Source organism: Bos javanicus, chromosome 14, assembly GCF_032452875.1.
Source record: "Bos javanicus breed banteng chromosome 14, ARS-OSU_banteng_1.0, whole genome shotgun sequence".
NCBI classification, from domain to species: Eukaryota; Metazoa; Chordata; class Mammalia; order Artiodactyla; family Bovidae; genus Bos; species Bos javanicus.
Genome location: NC_083881.1, coordinates 31266049 through 31289770, shown reverse-complemented (window position 1 = coordinate 31289770; position 23722 = coordinate 31266049). Strand labels below are relative to the sequence as shown.

General features: G+C 40.8%; 2 protein-coding genes across 7 annotated transcripts in view; both read left to right on the top strand.

Moving 5' to 3' along the window:
- The window catches only part of PPP1R42 (protein phosphatase 1 regulatory subunit 42), a 46070-nt gene extending 41441 nt beyond the window's left edge, over window positions 1–4629 (top strand). For all 6 annotated transcript variants that reach the window (XM_061438918.1, XM_061438923.1, XM_061438920.1 and 3 more), the window contains one exon: window positions 4525–4629. In XM_061438918.1, coding sequence (XP_061294902.1) covers window positions 4525–4538 — 14 coding nt within the window. In that variant the 3' untranslated portion in view covers window positions 4539–4629. The remainder of the gene's footprint in view (window positions 1–4524) is intronic.
- A 1276-nt stretch (window positions 4630–5905) lies between these two features.
- On the top strand, window positions 5906–17357 carry TCF24 (transcription factor 24). The gene is made up of 3 exons (XM_061438925.1): window positions 5906–6431; window positions 7225–7624; window positions 14989–17357. Exons 1-3 carry the CDS (start codon window positions 6160–6162, stop codon window positions 15100–15102), a joined length of 786 nt encoding a protein of 261 aa, XP_061294909.1. The 5' UTR covers window positions 5906–6159; the 3' UTR covers window positions 15103–17357.
- Window positions 17358–23722: the final 6365 nt, after the last annotated feature.

Below are 23722 nucleotides of genomic sequence, written 5' to 3'. Positions count from 1 at the left end.
TGGAATTTCATTAAGCTCTTGATAATAGACTATTAGGGTGTGCCTCTTGCTAACATTTTACTAATTTAGTGTAAGGCTACAAGACAGTCCATGGAGTCCCAAGAGTAGGATACGATTTAGCAATTATACCACCACCATGAGACAATGAGAATAAAGTTAGAAGGTTAGTAAAGTATTAAAATACACAGCTCTTAAGAACAGATTTTTAGTTTCTAAAAAGTTGATTAAACCAACTCCCTCCCTTAATTACTTGAAGGAGGGTTAATGAGCTGGTATCAGCAGGAGAGTCCCCTACAGTCTACATTTAAGATTCAAGGTGGGGAGCCTGATCAGAGGTGGAAAGGAGCTTTAGAGGCTTCTTCCAAAACTCTAGAAGTATAAGCCCCACACTCCTTTAAGGTTTACACACTGAGAGCTGTGCCTGTGTCCTGTGTAGAACACAGTGAAGCAACATCTGTCCAATGACAGGGGAATGTTTTCCACCTCCTTTATAAATGCATGCCGTCTGTGCTCATGTATATTTACACAAGCCTGCCTTCCCTACAGGGAGGAAAAAGTCAGACTCATTGACGTTGCTGCTGACCCCCAAACTGAACTTGATACTATCAATGTACACTTTAATTAAAGATTAGTTCAACACTATTTTTTTATTTAAAGGCTGATGCTGAACAAATGCCTTCACTGTTCAATTAAAAATAGTATGTGGTATGGAACAAAAAATGTGCAAATTATTGCCTCTTTTTCTGTTTGTCACAGTAAATACTTTCTGACAGATGTTTCCTCTCTTTTCAAGCTGGCTAGGAGGTATTTGAGCCTTAGTAATTTAAAAATAGGCATTAAATACATTTATACATTGTAAATAAGATCCACTGAGAATACAGTACCCACAGCACGGTACAATGAAAAGAGCAAACTGTTACTTGATTAACTATCTTTCAAGCCCAAGCAATGTCAATAGAGTCAATCCATCCCTTCTGTTAATGTAAAAATAATAACTTCCTAGCTGGGTTAGAATGCCCTTAGGTTCAGACACCTTTAAGGAATGTGAATCCCTGGGACCTATAATTCATAGGAAATGTTCACTGTATGTTATTTAACTATTTATAAAATACCTACTAACTTTAGTTAGAAATGAATGCTTTGGGTTTCTTTGAGTTAAAAAGTGATCTTTAAAAAGAGTAAATTTACCACTGTTAAGGCTATGCTATGTTTGAACAGTTGTAACAACAGATCTCCTATGTGCTTCAAGAAGAATTTTTTAAAACTTAGATAATACTTTTAGTCATGAAACTCTGGGATGATCTTATATAAACTCATTTGTAAAGCTCTAACTACGTTTAATTTTGCCGTATTAAATCCAACCTCAGTCTAACTAACTTTTATATGCAAAATAACTGTATACATCAATAATATAGGTATAATGCTAAGATTTTGGTTTGCAGTTCTCAAAGAACTCTTTTGAAATTAGGAGAACTCCCATCTCCCTAAAAAAAAAAAAAGAAAAAAGAAATTAATAGTAATGAGCAACAAAACTTTTTTTAGAATACTCTAAGCTAGCTTTTCGGAGAAGGCAATGGCACCCCACTCCAGCACTCTTGCCTGGAAAATCCCATGGACGGAGGAGCCTGGTGGGCTGTAGTCCATGGGGTCACTAAGAGTCAGACACAACTGAGCAACTTCCCTTTCACTTTTCACTTTCATGCATTGGAGAAGGAAATGGCAACCTACTCTGATGTTCTTGCCTGGAGAATCCCAGGGACAGGGGAGCCTGGTAGGCTGCCGTCTATGGGGTTGCACCGAGTCGGACACGACTGAAGTGACTTAGCAGCAGCTGCAGCAACAAGCTAGCTTTTGTGATGTCTAGTCTCAACTCTGTCAATGGCTTACTCTATGAACAAGAATTATGTAAGTTACAAGAACTGTACTAGTTATTTTCCATTTTAAAATATCTATTCTGAAAGCTTAGTCTTCATTACCCCCAACAAATTATAAAACACAGTAGGACCCTTTGAGATAAGAGTACTATCAGCCCCAACTTATACATAGGGAAAATGAGTGTTGGAGAAACCCAGTCAGAGGAGCCCAACGTCACAGGATTGCCAGGAGGCAGAACTGGGACATGAATCTAGGTCATTGACTCCAAAAATCAAGTTCTTAATTACACTGCCAGGGGGTCTCAAAAACATTACACTGCCAGGGGGTCTCAAAAACACCCTAAAGAAAAGGCAGATAAAATAAGTAAGGGAAGCATGTGAGAATGTGACTGAGGTAAACTGGAGAGCATGCTGTCCAACTAAAGGCAACCGTAGCTACTTGGCTCCAAAACACTACAGCCAGGCAGACAAGTTGAACTTGGGAAATCAGATTATCTGACAAGAAAGATATCTAGGTTGTGGCATCATCTGATTTTTAAAATGTTGTAAATATTGGATCAGTATTTTTTCTTTAAAAATGTCCATTACAGTAGGTAAAAAGAAAAAAAAAAATCAAGTAATGCTAACGAGGATATGGAGCCACCAGAACTGTCATGCACTACTGGTGGGGATGCAAAAAGAATAGTTCAGCCAATTTGGAAAAAAGTTTGACATATTCTTACAAAGTTAAACACACACTCAACACACTCAGCAGTCCCACTCCTAAGTATTTCCCCAGGTGAAATGAAAACATATACTCACACAAAAATCTGAACCCTAATGTTTTCCATGGCTTACGAAGAATCACCAAAAATTGAGAACAACCCAAAAGCCCCTCAGCAGGGAATGGATAAACAAACTGTGGTACACCCATACAATGGAATACTACTCGGCATTAAAAAGAAATGAACTAGCAATATATGAAATGACACAGACTTCAGAAGCACTATGCTGAATGAAAGACACCAGACTTAAAAGGCTACACAATGTATGATTTCATGACCTACTGGCAAAGGCAAAACTGCAGAGACAGAAAACATGAGTAGTTGCTGAGGACCTGGGGTTGACTACAAAGGGTCAATACAAGGGAATCTTGAGGGGGTGATGAAATGTTGCATATCTTTATTGTGGTAGTAGTTACATGACTGTAAATGTTTTATCAAAACTGTTGAACTATATACTCAAAGGACTGTTTAAGTCTGTAAATTATATCTTAATTAACAATGAAGGAAATAGTTGAAAGGTGAAAAAAGCACCAACTGTATACAGATAACAAAACAATATATTTTCTTCACTGGTATATGTGATCATTTTACATTATAAAGATAACAAACTATGTGACACATTTTTTAAAAAGATAAGTATGATTTTGAGACCTACATCACACTGGGACTTCCCTGATGGTCCCGTGGGTAAGACTCCAAACTCCCAATGCAGTCTTGGATCCCTGGCAAGGAACTAGATCTCACACACTACAACTTAAAGAGTCCACATGCTGCAAATAAGGATTCTGCATGCCACATCTAAGACCTGATGCAGCCAAATAAATATCTTTTTAAAAGGCCTAATCACACTCAGTGAAATAAAATCTATAGCACTCTAAAACCAGATTAGGCAAGAATTTCAAAGAAAGATGTATAATGAAAATAGTATTTGGATTGTTAATAGGGATTCAAGTTAATGCTCTTTACTGAGATAAGAGATACAAAAAAAAATGTTTTGCAAATAATGAAGATCCCTACAAATAGTAAATAAAATAGTATGGTAAAAAACACAACTGTTAAGGTCAATCTGCCTGGCTTGAATCCTGTCTCTGCCACTTAGTAACTGTGTGACCTTGGACAACTTATTTCAACTCTCTTAGCTTTATTTTCTCAACTATAAGGTCCTCAAAGGGTTTTTGTAAAGACTAAATGAGAAAATAAAAGTGCTTTCTGTAAAACACTTAGCACTTAAAAAGATACCTGTTACTAATTTATATAATGTTGAAAATTTGAAGATGTTTATTCTCCATTTCAACTGTAATTGCAAATACTGGAGTCTTGCAGGAATTAGGACTAGAGTCATCAGAGCATTCAGAGGCTGCTTAGAGTGGCAGCAGACAAGACAAGGGGGTGGCCTGAGGTGGCGGGTCCTGTTACATCAGTCCTTTCGAACCTGTTGGGCAACTCAGCAGGCAACTGGCCAGTCATTATTAGCAGTGAAGTGCCTGCACTGTGCTGCACATGCACATTCGTCCCAACTCCTAGAGTAGCAGAAGACTCTAGCAGTCTAGGCTAGGGGGAAGCTTGTGAGATGCCAGGGTGCAAAATATAAGGAGCCCTGAGCACCTAATTTGCCTACCCTAGTCCTGGCCCCTACCTTCACTCCAATGTTGTTATTTCCACACCTCTCTCAACTCACAGATTTCCCATAATCTTCCCTACCTCAGGGGCACAATCTTTGTTTCTGCTTTCTTTAAAGCCTGAGAAGATTCACAGTTTAGTAACTAATCATTAGCCTTCACTGTTGTTAATGTGTCCTAGATTATATACGTTTCCTACCTGTTTTGGATAACTTTGTTTTGAAATAATTTAAATGCTGTTTTTTTTTTTTTCCTCTGTCAATACAGAACTCTCTCTTTGAAGACATCTGAAAGCTTGCTGACAAAAAATGATGTACGTGAACCTCACCTTCTTCATAATTTGCAAGTAAATTTGTAAAACAGTAAATTCAACCTCAGTGATCTGAAACGTTTCATTCTTTACCTTTACAGCACTAGGCAACATCATCATTTGTGGTTTGTAGCTTTACAGTCTCTCATTAAGAAAAACCTTTGCAATTCCTGTTTAATTTGCTTCTTTATAGAATCTGAAACAGTCCTTTACAATTGCTTTACTTCTCATTACATACAATTTTCTGGGAAGATAAAGATGTGCTTTCTCATTCATCAAAAGTAATTGTTTTCTGAACTCACGGTATTTTGGTGTGCTTCTTTATCTTAAAGTGTAAATCTGACTATATTTATCAAATGGGAATTGAGATGAAAACCTGAGGATTACTCTGAGTTACTAATAAAGTGTGTGGAACTTTATACTCAAATGAAGTAAGTGCCACCATTACTATGTACTAGGTTTGTTATTTAGACGCTAAGTCGTGTTTGACTCTTTTGCGACCCCAAGGACTGTAGCCCACCAGGCTCTTCTGGCCATGGGGATTCTCCAGGCAAATATACTAGAATGGGTTGCCATTTCCTCCAAGGTATCTTCCTGACCCAGGGATCAAACAGGTGGATTCTTTATCAGGAAAGCCCTGTACTTGTTGGCAGCTCCAATTTTTAAATATATGGTAAAGGATGAAATTATGTCACATGTAAAAGAACGGTTTCATTAAGGATACTTTAAATTCGATATTCTGTCTCGACCCTCAAAGAAGATTGACGCAAGAATTGTTTTCAACGATGCATTAATCACATTGCTGGGAAATATTGGGCGTCTGCTCCAACTTCACCTGTGAAGACACCAGGTCGGGGGCATCCAGGGCCCGGGCTTCCCCGGGCAGCGCCCCCTTTCCTCAAGGAGCCTGTACGGAGCCCCTCCCCACACGGCCGCCATCCCCGCTCCCCGGGAGCCACGAGGGTACAACACCTCGGGCGAGCTCCCCGCAGGGAAACTCCCAAATCCGTTCCAACTACGGAAACAAAGGGGGGCCCCGGGGTGGGGGATGGGACGATGGAGGCGCCGGCCTCGGGAAGAAGCAATTGCGACTAGGGGAACTAAAAGTACCACAGACCGTGGGCACGCTCGAACTCAGTGCAGTTTACCTCCGGGCGGCTCAATACACTGGTCGCGGAGTCCCGAGGCGGCGGGACTACGCTTCAAGCAGTCAAGACGGCAGGAGACGTTGACATTGTGGTGGAGCAAACTGTGAGCGCGTCGAGGAGGCACACGCCACACTTCCTCACCGAAAGTTAAGGCGCGTTCCACAGAACGGCCACCTTCGCGCCTCGGCCCGGCGCGGATCTGGAAGACGCCCGGGGCTCAGCCTGGGCCCGAGGCGGAAGGCTCACGGCGAGACAAGGTAACTCGCGATGCCGCGCTGGGGTCCTTAGAGCCCAGGCCGTGACTGCGGCCCCGCCGGCCGCCAACCCAGCGGGCGATTGACGTACCACGCTCGGGGCCCGACCTGGGGGAGAACCTGAACGCGGGGGCGTGGTCAGGAAGACGCCCCGCCCCCTATGGCCCCGCCCCGCCGGACGGTTTGATTAATGAGTCTCCCGATGCAGAGAGGCTCCCGGAGCACGCAGCCCCACAGCACAGCACCACAGGTGCCAGAGGACGTCGGCGGGTCCTGCCGTGGTGATCCGGCGCCTAGCTTGGCCCACAAGCAGTCTTCGCCTCGCACGAGCCCGCATAAAAGGCGCACCCGATCCGCTGGACGAAGATGGAGTGACCGGCGCGGTCCAGGCCACGCAGACCCGGCTAGACGCTTCAATTCCCGAGCAGCGGAGCCGAACCCCGCACAGCCCCTACAGGAAAGGTGAGGACCCGAGTCCGACCCCTGCCTCGCAGTTCCCGGACTTGGACGGGTGGTGGATGCCTTAGTCTGAGATGAGGTCACAGGTCCCTCTGGCAGAAACCACCCCGGGCTCCTGCCGTCGCCCCTGGGGACCCCGAGCCTCCGGAACGCATAATGCGAGGGCGGCCGGCGCGGGCACCGCGGGCCACGGCGTGCTCTACGAGTTGACCCGCTCCATCTTTCCCGCGGGATGGGCAGGCTAATAATCCAGACGCGCGAACAAGTTCTGAACCTGAAATCTTCCTTCTCCCAGTATCGTAGCCCTCTTGACTAAATTGTTGGTGGAAAGTAAGGCTGGTTGGGCTTTCCTGGTGGCTCAGACGGTAAAGAATACGCCTGCAATGCGGAGACTTGGGTTCGATTCCTGAGTCAAGATTTCCCTGGAGAAGGAAATGGCAACCCACTCCAGTATTCTTGCCTGGAGAATCCCATGGACAGAGGAACCTGGTTGTCTACAGTCCACGGGGTCGCAAAGAATCGGACACGACTGAGCGACTAAGCACAGCACACAAGGCTGGTTGGTACCGGGGCCCTCCTGAGCCTTCTAACCAGTCTAGGAATCCTCGGGCCCCGCCACTCTCCCCAGACCCCGGAAGGCAAAAGTGCCCCAATCAAAAGGTGCTCAACTCTGAGATGGCCCGGAGCCACATCGGATGCTGGGGCGGGGTGCGCAGGGGGAGCGAGAGGGCTGCGCTCCCATCCGGGCTAAGCTCGACCAGCGCCGCGGCCTCACCGCGCCTTCGGTCCTTTGCAGGGAAGCCGCTATGGACCGCGGCGGCCCCGCAGGCAGCCCCCTGATCTCCAGCAGCGAGCCCGCGCCCCCGGTAGTCGCAGTCCGAGACTTGAGCCCCGGACGGACCGGGCCGGGACCCTCGGGCCCAGGCGGCGGCGCGCGGTCGGGAGGCGGGCGGCCGGCGGCCGCGAACGCGGCGCGGGAGCGCAGCCGCGTGCAGACTCTGCGGAACGCCTTCCTGGAGCTGCAGCGCACGCTGCCGTCGGTGCCGCCGGACACAAAGCTGTCCAAGCTGGACGTGCTGCTGCTGGCCACCACCTATATTGCGCACCTCACCCGCAGCCTGCAGGACGACGCCGAGGCGCCGGCGGACCCAGGACTGGGCGCCCTTCGCGGGGATGGTTACCTACACCCGGTCAAGGTAGGCGGGCAAGGCACTGAGGAGCCGGGCCCGGGAGCAAGGCACCATGACCTGCCGAGTCTGACACTGCTTGGGCAGATACCAGCGAGCTCTCACCGCTCCTTCCGGGTGAGACAGGGGACAGACCCGGAGAGCGATCTTCGCCTGCCAAGTCACCGGCAGGGAGGTCCCCACTGCACTAGGTTACTCCTTAACGGTTTGCAGGTAGTGGCTTAAACCTGGGGTGGCTTGGGTAGGGGGAGTCTCATGCCCCCTATAGGATGATGGAATCTACAGGATACCTTTCCTAGATGAGACGTTTTTCGGGGGTGCCTGGTGGGGTGCTTGGTTGCACATCCTGATAATTTTTAGTTATCAGAGCCTTTGAGGGTTTTAAATTTACATAATTATGTTTCCCCTTGTGATTTTTGTCAATTTTTTTAAAGTTTCACGAATTAAATAGGGTGATGGAATTATCTGTTGCTAACTCACCCTAGGAAACCAATGTTGAAATTTTTTTGTAAAATGAGACCGTTCTGCATCCCCATATGGTAAATTTTCAGTACATTTTAATGTTAACTATCATAGACTAGGAACTACCAAGAATGTTAGAAAAATTACAATGAGTTTATGTAATTTTCATAATAAATTGGCATGTATTTGTGTTCGGATTAAATACTATATTCAAATTCTTTAATGTACAAAATTAGCCAAGAGAGTTCCTCTTGTATAATATTTTTTACATTACATGTAGGTAGTAATGTACAAAATTGGTCAGGGTTTTGTTTAATACAGTTTTTATGATTATGATTTATTACCTATATTGCAATATTTAGACTCTCATCATCCTTTTCTCCTAGATCTAATTGTTTTTTAAATATTACATCGATCAGGCTTTCTGTTCAAAATGAATCTCCTTCCCTATATTTTCTAAAACTAAATATTCAAAATTTTTATTCTACTATTCACATTTTCACACACACAAATATAAAATTAAGACTTTGCCTTAAGTATATCAATGTTCAGTAAATTATTGAATAATCATTATTGAAATGAAGGTAAAATACATCCTCTAATATTAATTGAACTTAAAATTCTGTGGTAAGCTTTAACAAAATTTACTTTGCAAATGCAATCAACATGATGATATTCAAACTAGTTCAAATATTAAGTGTAAATATTTGAAGTATTATTTATTCATAATTATGATAGGCTATTCCATTCCATTCATGTGTTATATAACCTCAGCTGGAAATTTATTCATTACTAATTGAGGGGTTTTGTATATAACCATTAGATGTTATTAATCTATCAATATTAGATTAATATTAGGTACGTCAGATTGCTATTCAAATGTATCATTTATATTAGATTTCTTTTGACTTGACATTATACTCTAACAAAGTTTATTTCAACATTAAGTAGGCTTAATACAAAAGGCATCTGTTAAATGCCTCTTTGTGGGAGAGAGAAATCATATGAGAAATCCCGTTGTTTTTCACTTTTGTTTCTTGCAGTGCTTTTTTGAATGAGTAACGTTAAAACCATAATTTTCATGAATGCTAAAACCATAAATTTCATGTAACAATAAGCTTAACAAGAGTTTCTTTTTGCCCTAATTCCCATACCAAATGTTTTTGTAGTCTTATAACTCTTTAAAGAAAAATTATATCTCATTTGTCCTCTGAATCAATTGTTTTGATTTTAAAAGACAATTATAGGGATAATGAAAGACGGCCAAAGATTACCTCTTAAAATGAAATTGAGGGACTTCCCTGGTAGTCCAGTGGCTAAGCCTCTGTACTCTCAATGCATGGATGCCAGGATTCTATTCCTGGTTAGGGAACTAGACCTACAGCCATAGCTAAAGATCCTGCATGCTGGCAAGGAAGATCAGAGATCCCAGATGCCACAACTAAGACCTGGGCATATAAATAAATAAAAATAAATATTAAAAAATGAAATTGATGGTGGTTGAACAAATGACTAGCCTATTTTAAAATTATTTACTGGGTTTCTGCTATGTGCAAAGCACTGTTAAGAGAGTGAATACAATTAAGGGTAAGACTCAATCCTTGCCCTAAATGAACATAGAATGGAGAAAAAGACATAAATACAATAACAGTATTTTAAGACACAGGCTTCCCCAGTGCTGCTGCTGCTGCTGCTAAGTCGCTTCAGTCGTGTCTGACTCTGTGTGACCCCATAGACGGCAGCCCACCAGACTCCCCTGTCCTTGGGATTCTCCAGGCAAGAACACTAACACTGGAGTGGGTTGCCGTTTCCTTCTCCAATACATGTAAGTGAAAAGTGAAAGTAAAGTCGCTCAGTTGTGTCTGACTCTTAGTGACCCCATGGACTGCAGCCCACCAGGCTCCTCTGTCCATGGGACTTTCCAGGCAAGAGTACTGGACTGGGTTGCCATTGCCTTCTCCGCTTCCCCAGTGGCTAAGCGGTAAGAATCTGCCTGCCAATGCAGGAGATGTGCGGGTTCATTCCCCGCATTGGGAAGATCCCCTTGCGGAGGAAACGGCAACCCACTCCAGTATTCTTGCCTGGAGAATCCCATGGACAGAGAAGCCTGACGGGCTATAGTCCATGGAGACGCAGAAGAGTCAGACTGGACTTAGCGACTGAACAACAACAATTTTAAGAGAGAATGCTGTACATGCCATAAGAGACTATAACCTTGTGCTGTGGCGATGCAGAGGAAAGAGATTCTGTGTACATAACTGAAACTGTTTGTGACACTTTATTTTACAGATACTACCAAAATGCTTAAATATTAAGTCTGTTGTTGATTAATCTAATGCCAAAGACATATTCTAATTATTTGTACTTTTTAATCTACAAAAGGTACTATAACCTTTAGTTAAAGAGTGTTCCAAAATGACTATTTTTCTTACAACATAGTATTACTGGGCCTTACTTTGATGATCAAAGATCCATTAACAAATATTTCAAGGCCATAATTTTGAATCATCAAAATAATCATCTTATCATCAGTATTGGAGATTTGGAATTGTTAGCATTGTTGGGAATTTACAGTAAGAGTACCTCAAGAGACTTGCCCATTGGTCCCGTGGTTAAGATTCTGTGCCTTCCAATGCAGGGGGCCAGGGTTACATCCCTGGTCAGGGAACCAGATCCTGAATACCGTAAGAACCTGCATGCTGAAGCTAAGACCCGGCACAGCCAAATAAATTTTAAAAAAAGAAGCTCTCCTGAGAATCTTAAAAAAAAAAAAAAGAATACCTCAAATGAAACTGGAAGGTTTAAGAGACTGGGATCCCAGAGGATAGGCTGAAACAACACTTTATATGCATTTGGGATGTGAACAGTTCTGATCAGCACCAGCATCCGAAAGAGCAGAACTCCAAGAGAACAGGGCTGTATTTCAGCTACTTACATTGTAAGAAAAGCACTGTTGGCTTTATTAATTGCATTAGCCCTGGAGAATCATTGTTGATAACACAGATAAACAGTAATTTTTTAAAATAAATTTTATTACTTTGTTTTGTTATTTTGGAATCATTTAACTCCAAAAATTAAGAATATATATTTTTAAAGTCTTTTATTTCCGGTTTAGTTCTGGTTAATTGTATGAGTGCATTAGATTGTTCTAAGCTAATGAAACTACATAATTTTAAATATGCCTTCTTAGGTAAAGTAGAAAGTCAAGATTGTGTTAATCTACACAATGCTAAAACAGACCATTGAGAAGTGAAATGTAAATCAGTCACCTGTTTTTTTTGGCGTGATGCTGCCATGCAACCTAACCAATATTTTATTTATATGTTTATTTCTGACTCCTAAAACTATTTGTGTGTCTACTTAAATTCATTAAAAAAAATTTTTAGTAGCCTTTTTGAAAATCCAGGGACACAAAGTTATTAAAAAGGAAACTTTACGAAGTTCATGAAATATCAGGCAAAACTCCACATAAACATTTTTAGGTTTTTTTCATAAATTACATATAAATTACTTATGTAGTGTGTGCACTCAGTCACTCAGTGGTGTCTGACTCTTGGCAGCCCCACTGACTGTAGCTCGCCAGGCTCCTCTGTCCATGAAATTTTCCAGGCAAGAATACTCGAGTGGGGTGCCATTTCCTGCTCTAGGGGATCTTCCCTACCCAGGGATCAAACCCTCATGTCTTGCATTGGCAAGACAGTTCTTTACCCAGATACTTTACCTCTGGGCCACCTGGGAAGGCCACTTACCTACTAGCAAGGCTGTAGAGCAGATCCCTTCATTGGTCTCCACTCTTGGTTGCATGCTTTAGAGTGATTCTCAATACAGTGAAACCCAGGTAACACATAGAATTAACAGGGAGCATTCAGTAATACTTTTATTTTATTTATTTTTTGATGTGTTTTAATTCACATTCTCAAATTATTATTATCTACATTCTCAAGTGTAGAATTCTCAAATTACATTTGAGGTTTGAGCATGAGATTTTTATACTCATGAAAATGTGGCAGTAGTGTAAAAGATTGAAAAGTGCAGATTTAGAGACTTCCCTGGTGGTCCAGTGGCCAAGACTGCATGCTCCCAGTGCAAGGGGCCAGGGATTGATCCCTGGTCAAGGAACCAGATCCCCACATATGGCAACTAAGAGTTCACCTTCCACAACTAAAAGACCCTGTATGCTGCAAGTAAAGATCTTGCATGCCTCAACAAAGTTCGAGGATCCCACATGCTGCAACTAACATCTGACACATCCAAATTAATTAATTAAGTCTTTTAAAAATAAAAGCACTTGTTTATGATATGCCTGAAAATCTGCACTTCAAATTGATGATCTATGCCCTATACTACTTGCTGGACGTGGTGATCAGCTCAGACTGTGATAACAAAATACCACAGACGGGTAGATGAAACAACAGAAATTTATTTTCTCACAGTTGGAAGCTGGAAAATTCAAGATCATGGTGTTGGCCAACTCACTTCCTAGCGAGAGCTCTCTTCTGTCTTGCATTTGGCCAACTTCACTCTTTCTCAAAGAAGGGGAGCTCTACCTCTTCTTAAAAGGCCACTAATCCTATCATGAGGGACCCACCCTCATGACCTCATCTAACCATAATTACCTCTCCAAATTATCATCACACTGGGGGTTAGAGCATTAACAAGTAAGTTTTTGGGGAACACAAATGTTCACTCCATAATACCATGACACTGGATTCTTCAGTATAATGCAGGCCTTAACTCTGGTCTAACAATGCCAAATTCAGACATATCAAAAAATCCCAGGCAAATTTCTAAAACGCTTCACATTCCCAACTGGTCAAGGGAATCCCAGGAATAGGACCAATATGATACATCCAGAGCATACACGAATGCACTTCTATGATTTAAAACAAAACCTGAAATGGATTTGCAAAAATAAATAATAGTCAGTCTTATTACTGTATTGAATATAAAATACAAGTTTGTTTATAGGAAGATTATATAGGAGTGGAACATTTTAAATTCCAAGTAACACAGATGTTGTATTTAATCTGTGTTGAAGTTCTGCTAGATTCTGAGCAGAATAATCTGACTTTAGGACTCTGAAATGATCTAAACCACATTGGAGCAAGTTCAGTTATCACATCTGGAGGCATAAAACTCACATGCTTACTTATTATTCCTTATGCTACATTTTACATCTGGAATCCCAGTTGAGGTGACAGTCCCTGTATTTGGAAGGCTTATAAGGCAGGCTTATATTATTCCAGATAAGAATTGGCTCTACCTGATACTTTTATGAAGAGGTCCAGTCTGATTTAATTGTTCTGGAGTGTGATTTGGCCATTAGTTTTTGTTTTTTTTTAAAGCTCCCATGTGATCCTAATGTGCAACTTGTGTTGAAAAGCCAGAGCTCTTATGAACTTTTAAAAAATTTATTTATTTATTCATTTATTTACTGGATGTATTGGGTCTTCATTGCTGTGCACGGGCTTTCTCTGGTTGTGGCAGATGGGGATTACTCTCCGGTCGGGCTTCTCATTGCAGTGGTTCCTCTTGTGGAACACGGGCTCTCAAGCATGGGCTCAGTTGCCCTACAGCATGTGGAATCTTCCTGGACCAGGGAACCTATGTTCCCTGCATTAGCAGGCAGATTCTTAACCACTGTACCACCAGGGAAGTCCTCTTATGGACTTTGAATTGTTAATAACAGTACCTCTGTTTGAGCACCACGGATTATCTTCCAGGCATTTAAGAACATTTCAAGGACCACCCTTTCCCCTGGTGGTCCAGTGGCTAAGACTCTGTGCTCCCAGTGCAGGAGGCCCAGGTTTGACCCTTGGTCAGGGAACTAGATCCCACATATCACAACTAAAGATTCTGCATGCCACAACTCCTGTATGCTGCAATAAAAATTGAAGATCCTGTGTGCCACAACTGAAGCCTGGCAGAGCCAAATAAATATATTAATTTTAATTTTAAGTTTTTTTTTTTTTTTAAAAGAACATTTCATGGTGCTGTGTAACCAGCAGTCTGCCCATGTACATTCACTGGTGAAAGTAGCCTGCTGCTCACAGCAGTGTTTACTCTCTGGAGAGTGTGGGACCCCACTGCCGACCTCAGAGAACTGCACTTTAGTCTAAAGACTTATCTTTGTATTAAAAAAAAAAAAAACCACAGTATTTCTCTGATTAGTATTCCAAAGACCTTAAACCAAAATTATATGACCCTCCCCTCTAAGAAAAAAAAGTCCATCCTGAAAGTATTACCTGTGTAGTATATTTTTTCATCATCATCCTGTTTGGAAATTAATTATATTATTTGAGAGGCTGGCCATTTTAAAGGTGAATTTAGAAAAGTCACAATCAGAATAGAAATGTGATAATGACTGAAGGTTAGAGCGTGTGATGCCAGTACAAGCAGACATTTAATCTAGGTGTTGTAGCTGTGTAACCCCGAACATTCTAATATTTGCAACTTCCGGATATTGCTTTTAGCAGAATAAAATGTTTAGGTAGGTGAATTAGTCACTTTTCATTGTAATCCTTTGACAAATGTAGATGCATAATACCACATATAACTTTTTAAAACATTTTTAAAGCCAGGGATTTTGTTTAAGGTTGAGTTTACAGTTAAAACATTGTAGATAGATAAATTTTCCTACATCTAAATATATTTATTCTTCATAATTTTTTGCAGTTCTGGTCCACATGCACGCATATTATTTCATACAGTTATAATCAGAGTCTGGGTATATTTTAAATTTTGCTGTTAGCATTAATAAACATTTTTTTGTCATCACTTAAACTTTGTAATCACAGTTGTTACTAGCTACATAGTATTGCATTTGCATTGAAGCATTAGGAATTTTTAATATTATAATTGCACACTGTAGATACTAACTTTTGGATTATTGTTTAAATATTCTTTTTCAGAAATGGCCCATGCGATCAAGATTGTACATTGGTGCTACTGGTCAGTTTCTGAAGCATCCTGTCTCTGGAGAAAAAACAAATCATGACAATATTCCAACAGACTCTCAGCCTTAGGCTCTCCCCTGATGGGAGCTGGTAGAAAGTGATGTTGTTGTTTTTAACTGATATGAAATAACTATATTTATTACATCAGACATAACAAGCATTATTTCTGAAAGTTTTCACGTGAATCCATAGTTGGATATTCTAATTTATGTAATCTAAGTAAATGTGGAATGAAATCCTCAGTCAAGTGTAAAAATACACAGCTTGTCCATTCAGTATGAGAGAGTCACTACTATAAATTGCAGAAGAAACTAATGGGAAAAAAAAAAACCCCACACAACAACAAAGAATTGTGTATATAGCCAAAAATACATATGTTTTCTATAGTGTATCTATCACAAGCTCATCTGTACAATCTTCCTGGTTTAAAAAAATTAAAACTGGGTTTGTAAAACACCAGTATTTCATTTTTGAGAAAACCGGCCTGTGCTTAAAATTGGTCTAAGAAGCCATTCCAGCTGGAAGGTGCTAGATCATTTACTCAGTTTTAGCTGAATATATGTGAGGACTATTGAATTATATGGCGACACAGTAACTTCTATAACTGTTTTTCCCTCTTAGAAAACTTATTTGGAATATTAGAAATGGTTTGCTTCCTAGGACAAGTCTTGGCCGCCTTCCTAGAGGATTATTAAATATCTTACTGTGTTTCCAAATTACGGAAGGCACTGGGCCTCCCTGCAACCCTGTGCGAACAGCAGATGGTTGTCACTGGGCAGCAGGGTTTGCCACCCTCCCTGCCCCCCAGTCACACCATATTCACCCTACTCTCTGGTCCTGCACTAGGTAAGCAGGTTTAGCTGTAGCCCCTAGAGACAGTGGCATGTTCAGGCCTGTCGGGGGCCTCCAGTGAACCCCTTGACTTCACAGTCACAACCTTGGCCAGGTTCCTTCTCCCCTTGTCAGCTGCTGTTCATAGTGAACCTACCTGACCCTTATGAAACAGGAGAAGTCCTTTCTGACTTGGGACTTCTGGGGCTGATCTGTACCTTGAAGAGGTCTAAGGACACAGAGTGACCATCCTGAGATACAGGATGCTCCAATTTGGACCCACAAGCAGGAAAAGCCCTCTGCTCTGGGTCTCTCCCACTGTCCCGCACATGAAGTACCCAGGGAGCAGCTCTTTTGCCTGACTGAACCAGTGGTTTCAGTTCTGGCAGGAACTTGATGGTCCTAGCTGAGAAGTGGGGATATTTATCAGGGAACACATCAAATCTCAAAACAACAGAGTGTAGTAGAGACACTTGTTTAAATTATTAGTCTCTTTTGTCATCTTTGCTGATTTAGATTCCCTTTTATCTCCCTTTCTTATTTTTCTCCTCACTCTTTACTATTTCACTGTCCAGGTGTGTGAAGGTCATTCATTTCTTGATAACCTGCAGTTTTAAAGTTGTGGGTTTGTCCAAGATTATAAAATAGAAATGTGTATGAATGGCTTTGGTTGAATTAAGATAGCAGCTGAACCACCATTTCATTTCCTCCTCCATTTAACTCTAGCTTTTGGCAGTGAAATGAAATAAAAGACTATTTGAAGGCAAAGTTGATTTGAGGATAATCATGTCTTGGCTCATGTCTGATAGTTTGTAACTTTTATTTTAATGTGAATATACTCATTGTAATGTGACCAAAGCATGTGTTTAAAAAGAAAAGGCATATAATAAAAAATGTCTGCATATTAATATGTAGCAAAAATGTTTGTATATTTAAATATTTGTGAGTATACTTACCCATTCATATGCCATTGAAAGGAATACAAAATAAAATGAGATGGATTCAGCCATTCATTATTATAAATTATTAGAATAAAAAAGTGCTAAAAATAATCTTTTAAGGAATGAAATCAGAACTTCTTTAAAGTTACCTGGAACTGAACTGAAAACACTAAATGTGATAGCAAGAATTTCAGGGGGAAAATGCCGTTTTTAAAGCATTTAGTTGGGGAATAATTACAGTTGTTGTTGAATTATCAGACTTTTCTAAATCCTCCTTCTAAATTATTAGTCACTGTCTTAACAGTATTACTTTTTATTTCTTCTTGTCCAGTTACAAATGTTTTAATGCCAAAGAACTATAGTTCTCTCATAAGCTTTATAACATTTTATTAAATTCCTAAATATGGTAACAGCGTTTGGTAGGTTGGAAAACTTGAGGTGAAATTGCATATTTTCACTCAAAGTTTAAAAGAAGCATGCTGTTTAATTAATGGTGCATGGTCAAGATAAAGGATATTACTAAAATAAAATAAAGTACCAATTTGAAAATTAGTTTAGTCTGTTATATCTATCTCTGAAGTTATTTAACAAATACCTATTGCAACACTTGAAAATCTTTCTAGAAGATAGACACCTACTTGGTATTAGCTTCTTCACCATGCTATCTTTAGTGGAGTATGTAATATGGAGGGGAAGAGGGTATACTGGATCACCATATTATCCCATAATATGCAAGGGAAATCCTCCTTTAAGTGTCTTCAGTTCACTCACCTCTCTCACTAATAGTCATATATTTACGATTCCTCGGTAGTGATAATTTGGGTGGATGAGGAAATACCTTTTCAGAAGCATAACCAGTTCTAATAGACCTTTAAAATATTTGTTGCTTCTTTTTCTGATTATAAAAATGCTTACAATGCAGTTTGTGTGTCAATTATACATCAGTAAAGCTACATTAAAAAGTATATACATACCTGTTTTAAAAAATAATAATGAAAAGGAATGAAGTGGAAAAGTAAAAGTCTCACAGTGGAAATGGTTGTTTAGAACAGAGTGAAGGTGAAAGTATCTGTTTCACACATTATTTGGTGATAGAAAATGCTAGTTTTAGGGACTTCCTTGGTGGCCCAGTGTCCAGGACTCCATGCTCCCAAAGCAGAGGACCTGGGTTTGACCCCTGGTTGGGGGAACTAGATCCCACATGCCATAACTAAGATACAGTGTAGTCAAGTAAATAAATAAAAATAAATATTTTAAAAAACTTTTTATATTTTGATAAGGCTTTTTTGATCCAACTACTTCAATCTGCAGTTATTGATAATCCTAAACAGTAATTTTCTTATCTACTCATGGAGAATTTATTTAAAGTAAGAAAAAGCTATAAGAAAAGTAAATAAATGCTAGTTGTCCTCACTGAAATGCACAGTATTTTAGTTGAAATTGCTTTTTAGGTTAAATTATTCAATAATTTTTCCTTTTTCCAAAGGGTCTCATTTTATATTCATGAAGGCAGCTAGCCAGTTATTATCAGAAAGAAAGCTTTCAAGCTCTAATAAGATCTCTTTTTTTGGTTTAGGTTTTTGTGTTTGTTTGGGGGGAGAGGGGTGGGTTATAGAATAATTCTATATATATTTTCCAGCAGTATTTAATCTTTTTATTTAGTCTTCAGTGTGTCAATAGTGCCATTCTGAGGAAATAATCCAATCCAGACCAAACATCTCCACCATGGCCGACATAATTCCGTTAGAAATCAACACATGAATTGTATTTGGCATCTTTTAAGACACTTTGCATGCTGGCTGTATATAAAACTGTATTCTTAGCTGGCAGGGAGAAGAAATGATAAGTCAAACAGATTGCTTCTGATCCAAATTCATATATTAGATACCTTGAGAGGGCAGTTTAACCTAAATGCTCTTTCCTAGCTCTGTGTGCTGCTGCTGCTGCTTCTAAGTCACTTCAGTCGTATTCGACTCTGTGCGACCCCATAGACGGCAGGCGACCAGGCTCCCCCATCCCTGGGATTCTCCAGGCAAGAACACTGGAGTGGGTTGCCATTTCTTTCTCCAATGCATGAAAGTGAAAAGTGAAAGTGAAGTCGCTCAGTCATGTCCGACTCTTAGTGACCCCATGGACTGCAGCCCACCAGGCTCCTCCGTCCATGGGATTTTCTAGGCAAGAGTACTGGAGTGGGGTGTCATTGCCTTCTCCAAAGGGAGTACTACAAAATTGTATATCTCAAAAAACTACTTTTATTTTGCTGCACACTGGTAGCTGGTGTCTTATATGTGGTTATTTTATTGAAAAAAATAAATGCCCCTTAAATCCTATAGATTTGCTTTCTATAAACTTTGAGTACAGCACAGATGGTACTGCAGCACAGTTGGGAATGAGGGACATTAAATATTCTTGCCCAACTACATAAGCCCGGGAAAGGCTTCCCTTCCTATGTTTACACAAGCCTTAGTTTCAACTCATAAGAGAAACCAGTTCAGTGAAATATACCTCAATCAGTCAGACTTTCATTATAAATTATACCACAGCACGGAGCTGTCAGAAGCTTTTAAATTATAAACTGAAGAATAGTCTTAACTATTAGGCTTAAAGATTATGTCAATAGTCATTTCCTGTACACATGAATGTTACTGAAGAAATGCATGCATTCCTGCCCTCTCAGGACCAAGAAGTATGTCCATGGGGAGGTCTGGGGATGAACTTAAATCACTTGTCTCTGTTTTTATGGCCATTAAAAACTGGGGGCCTTTTAAAACAATGTGAGGTCTAAATAAGAACTGGTTTTAGATGTTCTTATTTTCAAATAAGTTCTGAAGTCACTTAATTTACAACCTTTAAATGTGTGCTATTATAAGGCACCTAAATGCTTTACATACTTATCTATATAAGTATGTCTTGCATGTCAAAATTTTTAAATTAAGTTTATATTTTTCAAAGGCCCATACAAAACTGTCCTTACTGTGTGTAGCACACCTGTACCTCTTGCTGACAGTAAGCCCCTAGACCAGAGCCCTCTTGAAACTGCAATAATAGCACTTGGAATAATAATAATTTCACTTGCAATAATAGCAAGTGAAAAAAGTGGGGTTCAACAGCAGAGATGTGCTACAGTCCATGAAGTCACAAAGACACAATTTTGCAACTGAATAACAACAGCAATGGCAGAGACAGGAGAGTCGAGAGGAGAGAGAGGTGAGAAGCAGGAAGCTATTTCCAGATCCTCCTCTCAGAAGGAGGAGGCCTGGTCCACCCATGTTCAGTCAGGCTACAGGTGTGATGTTCTGGGACACACAGGAGAGACTGCCTTGAAATGAACCTGACTTCCAGCTAAGATCAATCCGTCACTGCAATAAGCACCAGGCTTAGTGTTTGCTCTCAACAAACTGCCCCTTGCCTTTTCTCCTCTTGCCCTCAGCTCACAGTTGATGTGAAATAATTCCCTGGTAGCTCAGCTGGTAAAGAATCTGCCTGCAATGCAGGAGAGCCCGGTTCAATTCGTGGGTTGGGAAAATCCCGTGAAGAAGGGATAGGCTACTCATTCCAGTACTCTTGAGCTTCCCTGGTGGCTCAGACAGTAAAGAATCTGCCTCTAATGCAAGAGACCTGGGTTCAATCCCTGAGTTGGGAAGATCCCCTGGAGGAGGGCATGGCAATCCACTCCAGTATTCTTGCCTGGAGAATCCCAAGGACAGAGGTGCCTGGCCAGCTACAGTCCATGGGATCACAAACAGTCGGACATGACGGAGTGACTAATCACAGCACAGCAATAGCTAAGAAAGTACACGCAGGCAGCTCAAAGCAAGTCAGGATTGTCGTTTCTGGCTGGTTAGATGTTAGAAAAAGGGTTAAAGATGATAAGGTGAAGCGTAACACAAAAACCCAAGAAGCTGGACTTCCCTAGTGGTCCAGTGCAGGAGACGCGGGCTCAGTCCCGGATCTGGGAAGATCCTACATCCTGTGCAGCAACTAAGCCCGCGTGCCACAGCTACTGAAGCCCAAGTGCTGTAGAGCCTGTGACCCACAGTGAAACCACTGCAGTGAGAAGCCCTCGAACCACAACTAGAGCGTAACTCCCGCTTTCTGCAACTAGAGAAAGCCAAAGTGCAGCAACAGAGACGCAGCACAGCCAAAAATAAATTTTTAAATAAATGAATAAATAAAAACCAAGAAGCCACGAAAGAAAAGCTCGGTAATTTTGACTATGTAAAATTCATAAAACGAAAGAAAAAACATAAGGTAAAGATACCGAAAAAAAAAAAAAAAAAACCTTGGGAAAAAAGCCACAACACATGATATCCACACTAGTAATCTCCTTTGTATAATGCAGCTCTCAGATTTAAAAAGACCAGCTACTCAGAAAAATGCCGCAAATGATGTGAGTACGAAGTTCATAAAAAGAAACCAAACACCCAGTATCTTTATGAAAAGACACACGAACTTACCTAAGATACGAAATGTAAATTTTAAAAAGCAATGAAATAAAATATTTCACCTATCTGAATGCTATAAACTATACAATTATAAAATAAGTCCTGGGGATGTAATATACAGTATGGTAAATATAGTAATATCTGTATTGTATATTTGAAAGTTGCTAAGAGAGTAGATCTTAAAAATTCTTAACACAAGAAAAAAAATTATAATTATGTGAGGTGATGTTAACTAAACTTGTGGGAATCATTTTGATATATATCATTATGTAATACCTCTTAAACTTATACAGTGTTATATGTCAATTATATCTCAATAAAACTGGGAGGGAGAATGTGTAAGTGATGTTGACTAATTTTTCTGGTATACTAGAGTTAACTTGTTTTAACCATAATGCTTGAGTATTTATGTTTTTGATGAAAATTAACCTTTGTCATTTTTATCCTCCTGCCTTTTCTCTCCCAGGTTAAATTAAATGGGGAAATGTGACCAAAAAAGAATGACATAAAGTAAAATACCCATTTTTAGTGAGGGTGGGGAAATGATGATTATAGCACTGTTGGAGTATCAGTTCAGATCAGTTCAGTCGCTCAGTCGTGTCCGACTCTGTGCGACCCCATGAATTGCAGCACACCAGGCCTCCCTGTCCATCACCAACTCCCGGAGTTCACTCAAACTCACGTCCATCGAGTCGGTGATGCCATCCAGCCATCTCATCCTCTGTCATCCCTTTCTCCTCCTGCCCTCAATCCCTCCCAGCATCAGAGTCTTTTCCAGTGAGTCAACTCTTCGCATGAGGTGGCCAAAGTACTGGAGTTTCAGCTTTAGCATCATTCCTTCCAAAGAAATACCAGGGCTGATCTTAAGAATGGACTGGTTGGATCTCCTTGCAGTCCAAGTGCCTCTCAAAAGTCTTCTCCAGCACCACAGTTCAAAAGCATCAATTCTTCAGTGCTCAGCTTTCTTCACAGTCCAACTCTCACATCCATACATGACCAGTGGAAAAATCATAGCCTTGACTAGATGGACCTTTGTTGGCAAAGTAATGTTTCTGCTTTTGAATATGCTATCTAGGTTGGTCATAACTTTTCTTCCAAGGAGTAAGTGTCTTTTAATTTCATGGCTGCAAGCTTTTTAAACACAGTTTCACCATCTCTCTCTCAATATGTTAAGTGTACATACCCTGACTTAGCAATTCTACATTAAAGAATTTGCCTAATGATACACAGTTTTAAAAATATATAACAATAATTATTGTGGGTATTCATCATCTTTTGTCTCATCATCTGTATACTTAAAAGTTTCCCCTGCCTTCTGTACTGGCTGCACTCAAGTAACCTACCAAAAATGCAAACCTGAGGATGTGATGTACGTGATCAAATCCATTCAATGGTTCCTCATTGTGTAAAAGCAGGTCTAACCCCTTAACTTGGCTTATGAAACCTCTGTCTATATCACTGCCCACAGTCCTCTACGACTGCCTATTTTACACTTTGTGTGTGTGTGTGTGCCTGTGTGCTCAGTCATGTCTGACTCTTCGTGACCCCATAGACTGTAGCCTGCCAGGCTCCCCTCTGTCCATGGGATTCTCCAGGCAAGAATATTGCAGTGAGTTGCCATTTCCTACTCCAGGTGATCTTCCCGACTTAAGGATCAATCATCATCTCTGTGTCTCCTGCATTGGCAGGCGGGTCCTTTACCACTGAGCCACCTGGGAAGCCCACCCATTTTATACTTCAGGTTATAGTACACACACACACACACACACACACACACACACACACACACACAGAGCTGTTTCATGCTTCAGTGCTTTTGTTCATCAATCATCAGTTGGTCCACAAATATTTTCTTAATACTATGGCATGCATTGTTCACTGCTTGTCATATCAGTTAGGAATTGCATTCAGCTGCTAATTAGAAAGTCTGAACCATACTGGCTTCAATAAATTAGGGCTTTATTCTCTCCTGTAAAAGAAATCTACAAGTAGGAGGTCCAGGGCTGGTAAGATGACTTTGTAAATTGATAAATTTACAGGGGCCAAAGCTTCTACATATTTCTCCTTTGCCAGAAGTGAGTTACAAGGTCGCCCCTAGGTGTAAGGGAGGTGTATCTATCAGTCTGGGTTTGGAATGGTATCTGCTCTTGCTCAGTTAAAAACAGTCAGACTTCTTACAAGGAATTACTGACTTTCATCACTGGGATGAAACCAACTTGAGCTGGATTTCTAGGAACAGTTTCCTAAGTCATTCCATGGAACTTGGCTGCCAAAGCAGCTGAACCTTCTGCTGCAACCTGGACTCTGCCTGCCCAGTGGAAGCTGACTAACTCCAGAAGCGCACAGCCTTTGCTGTGTAAAGGCCAGCACAATGGATGTCTCACAGCTTGCTTTTCTCCTCGTGTAGCTCAATTTAGAATCTGGGTTTTACACAAGTGTGTTTCATTGGTGGGACCTAATTCACATCCAGAA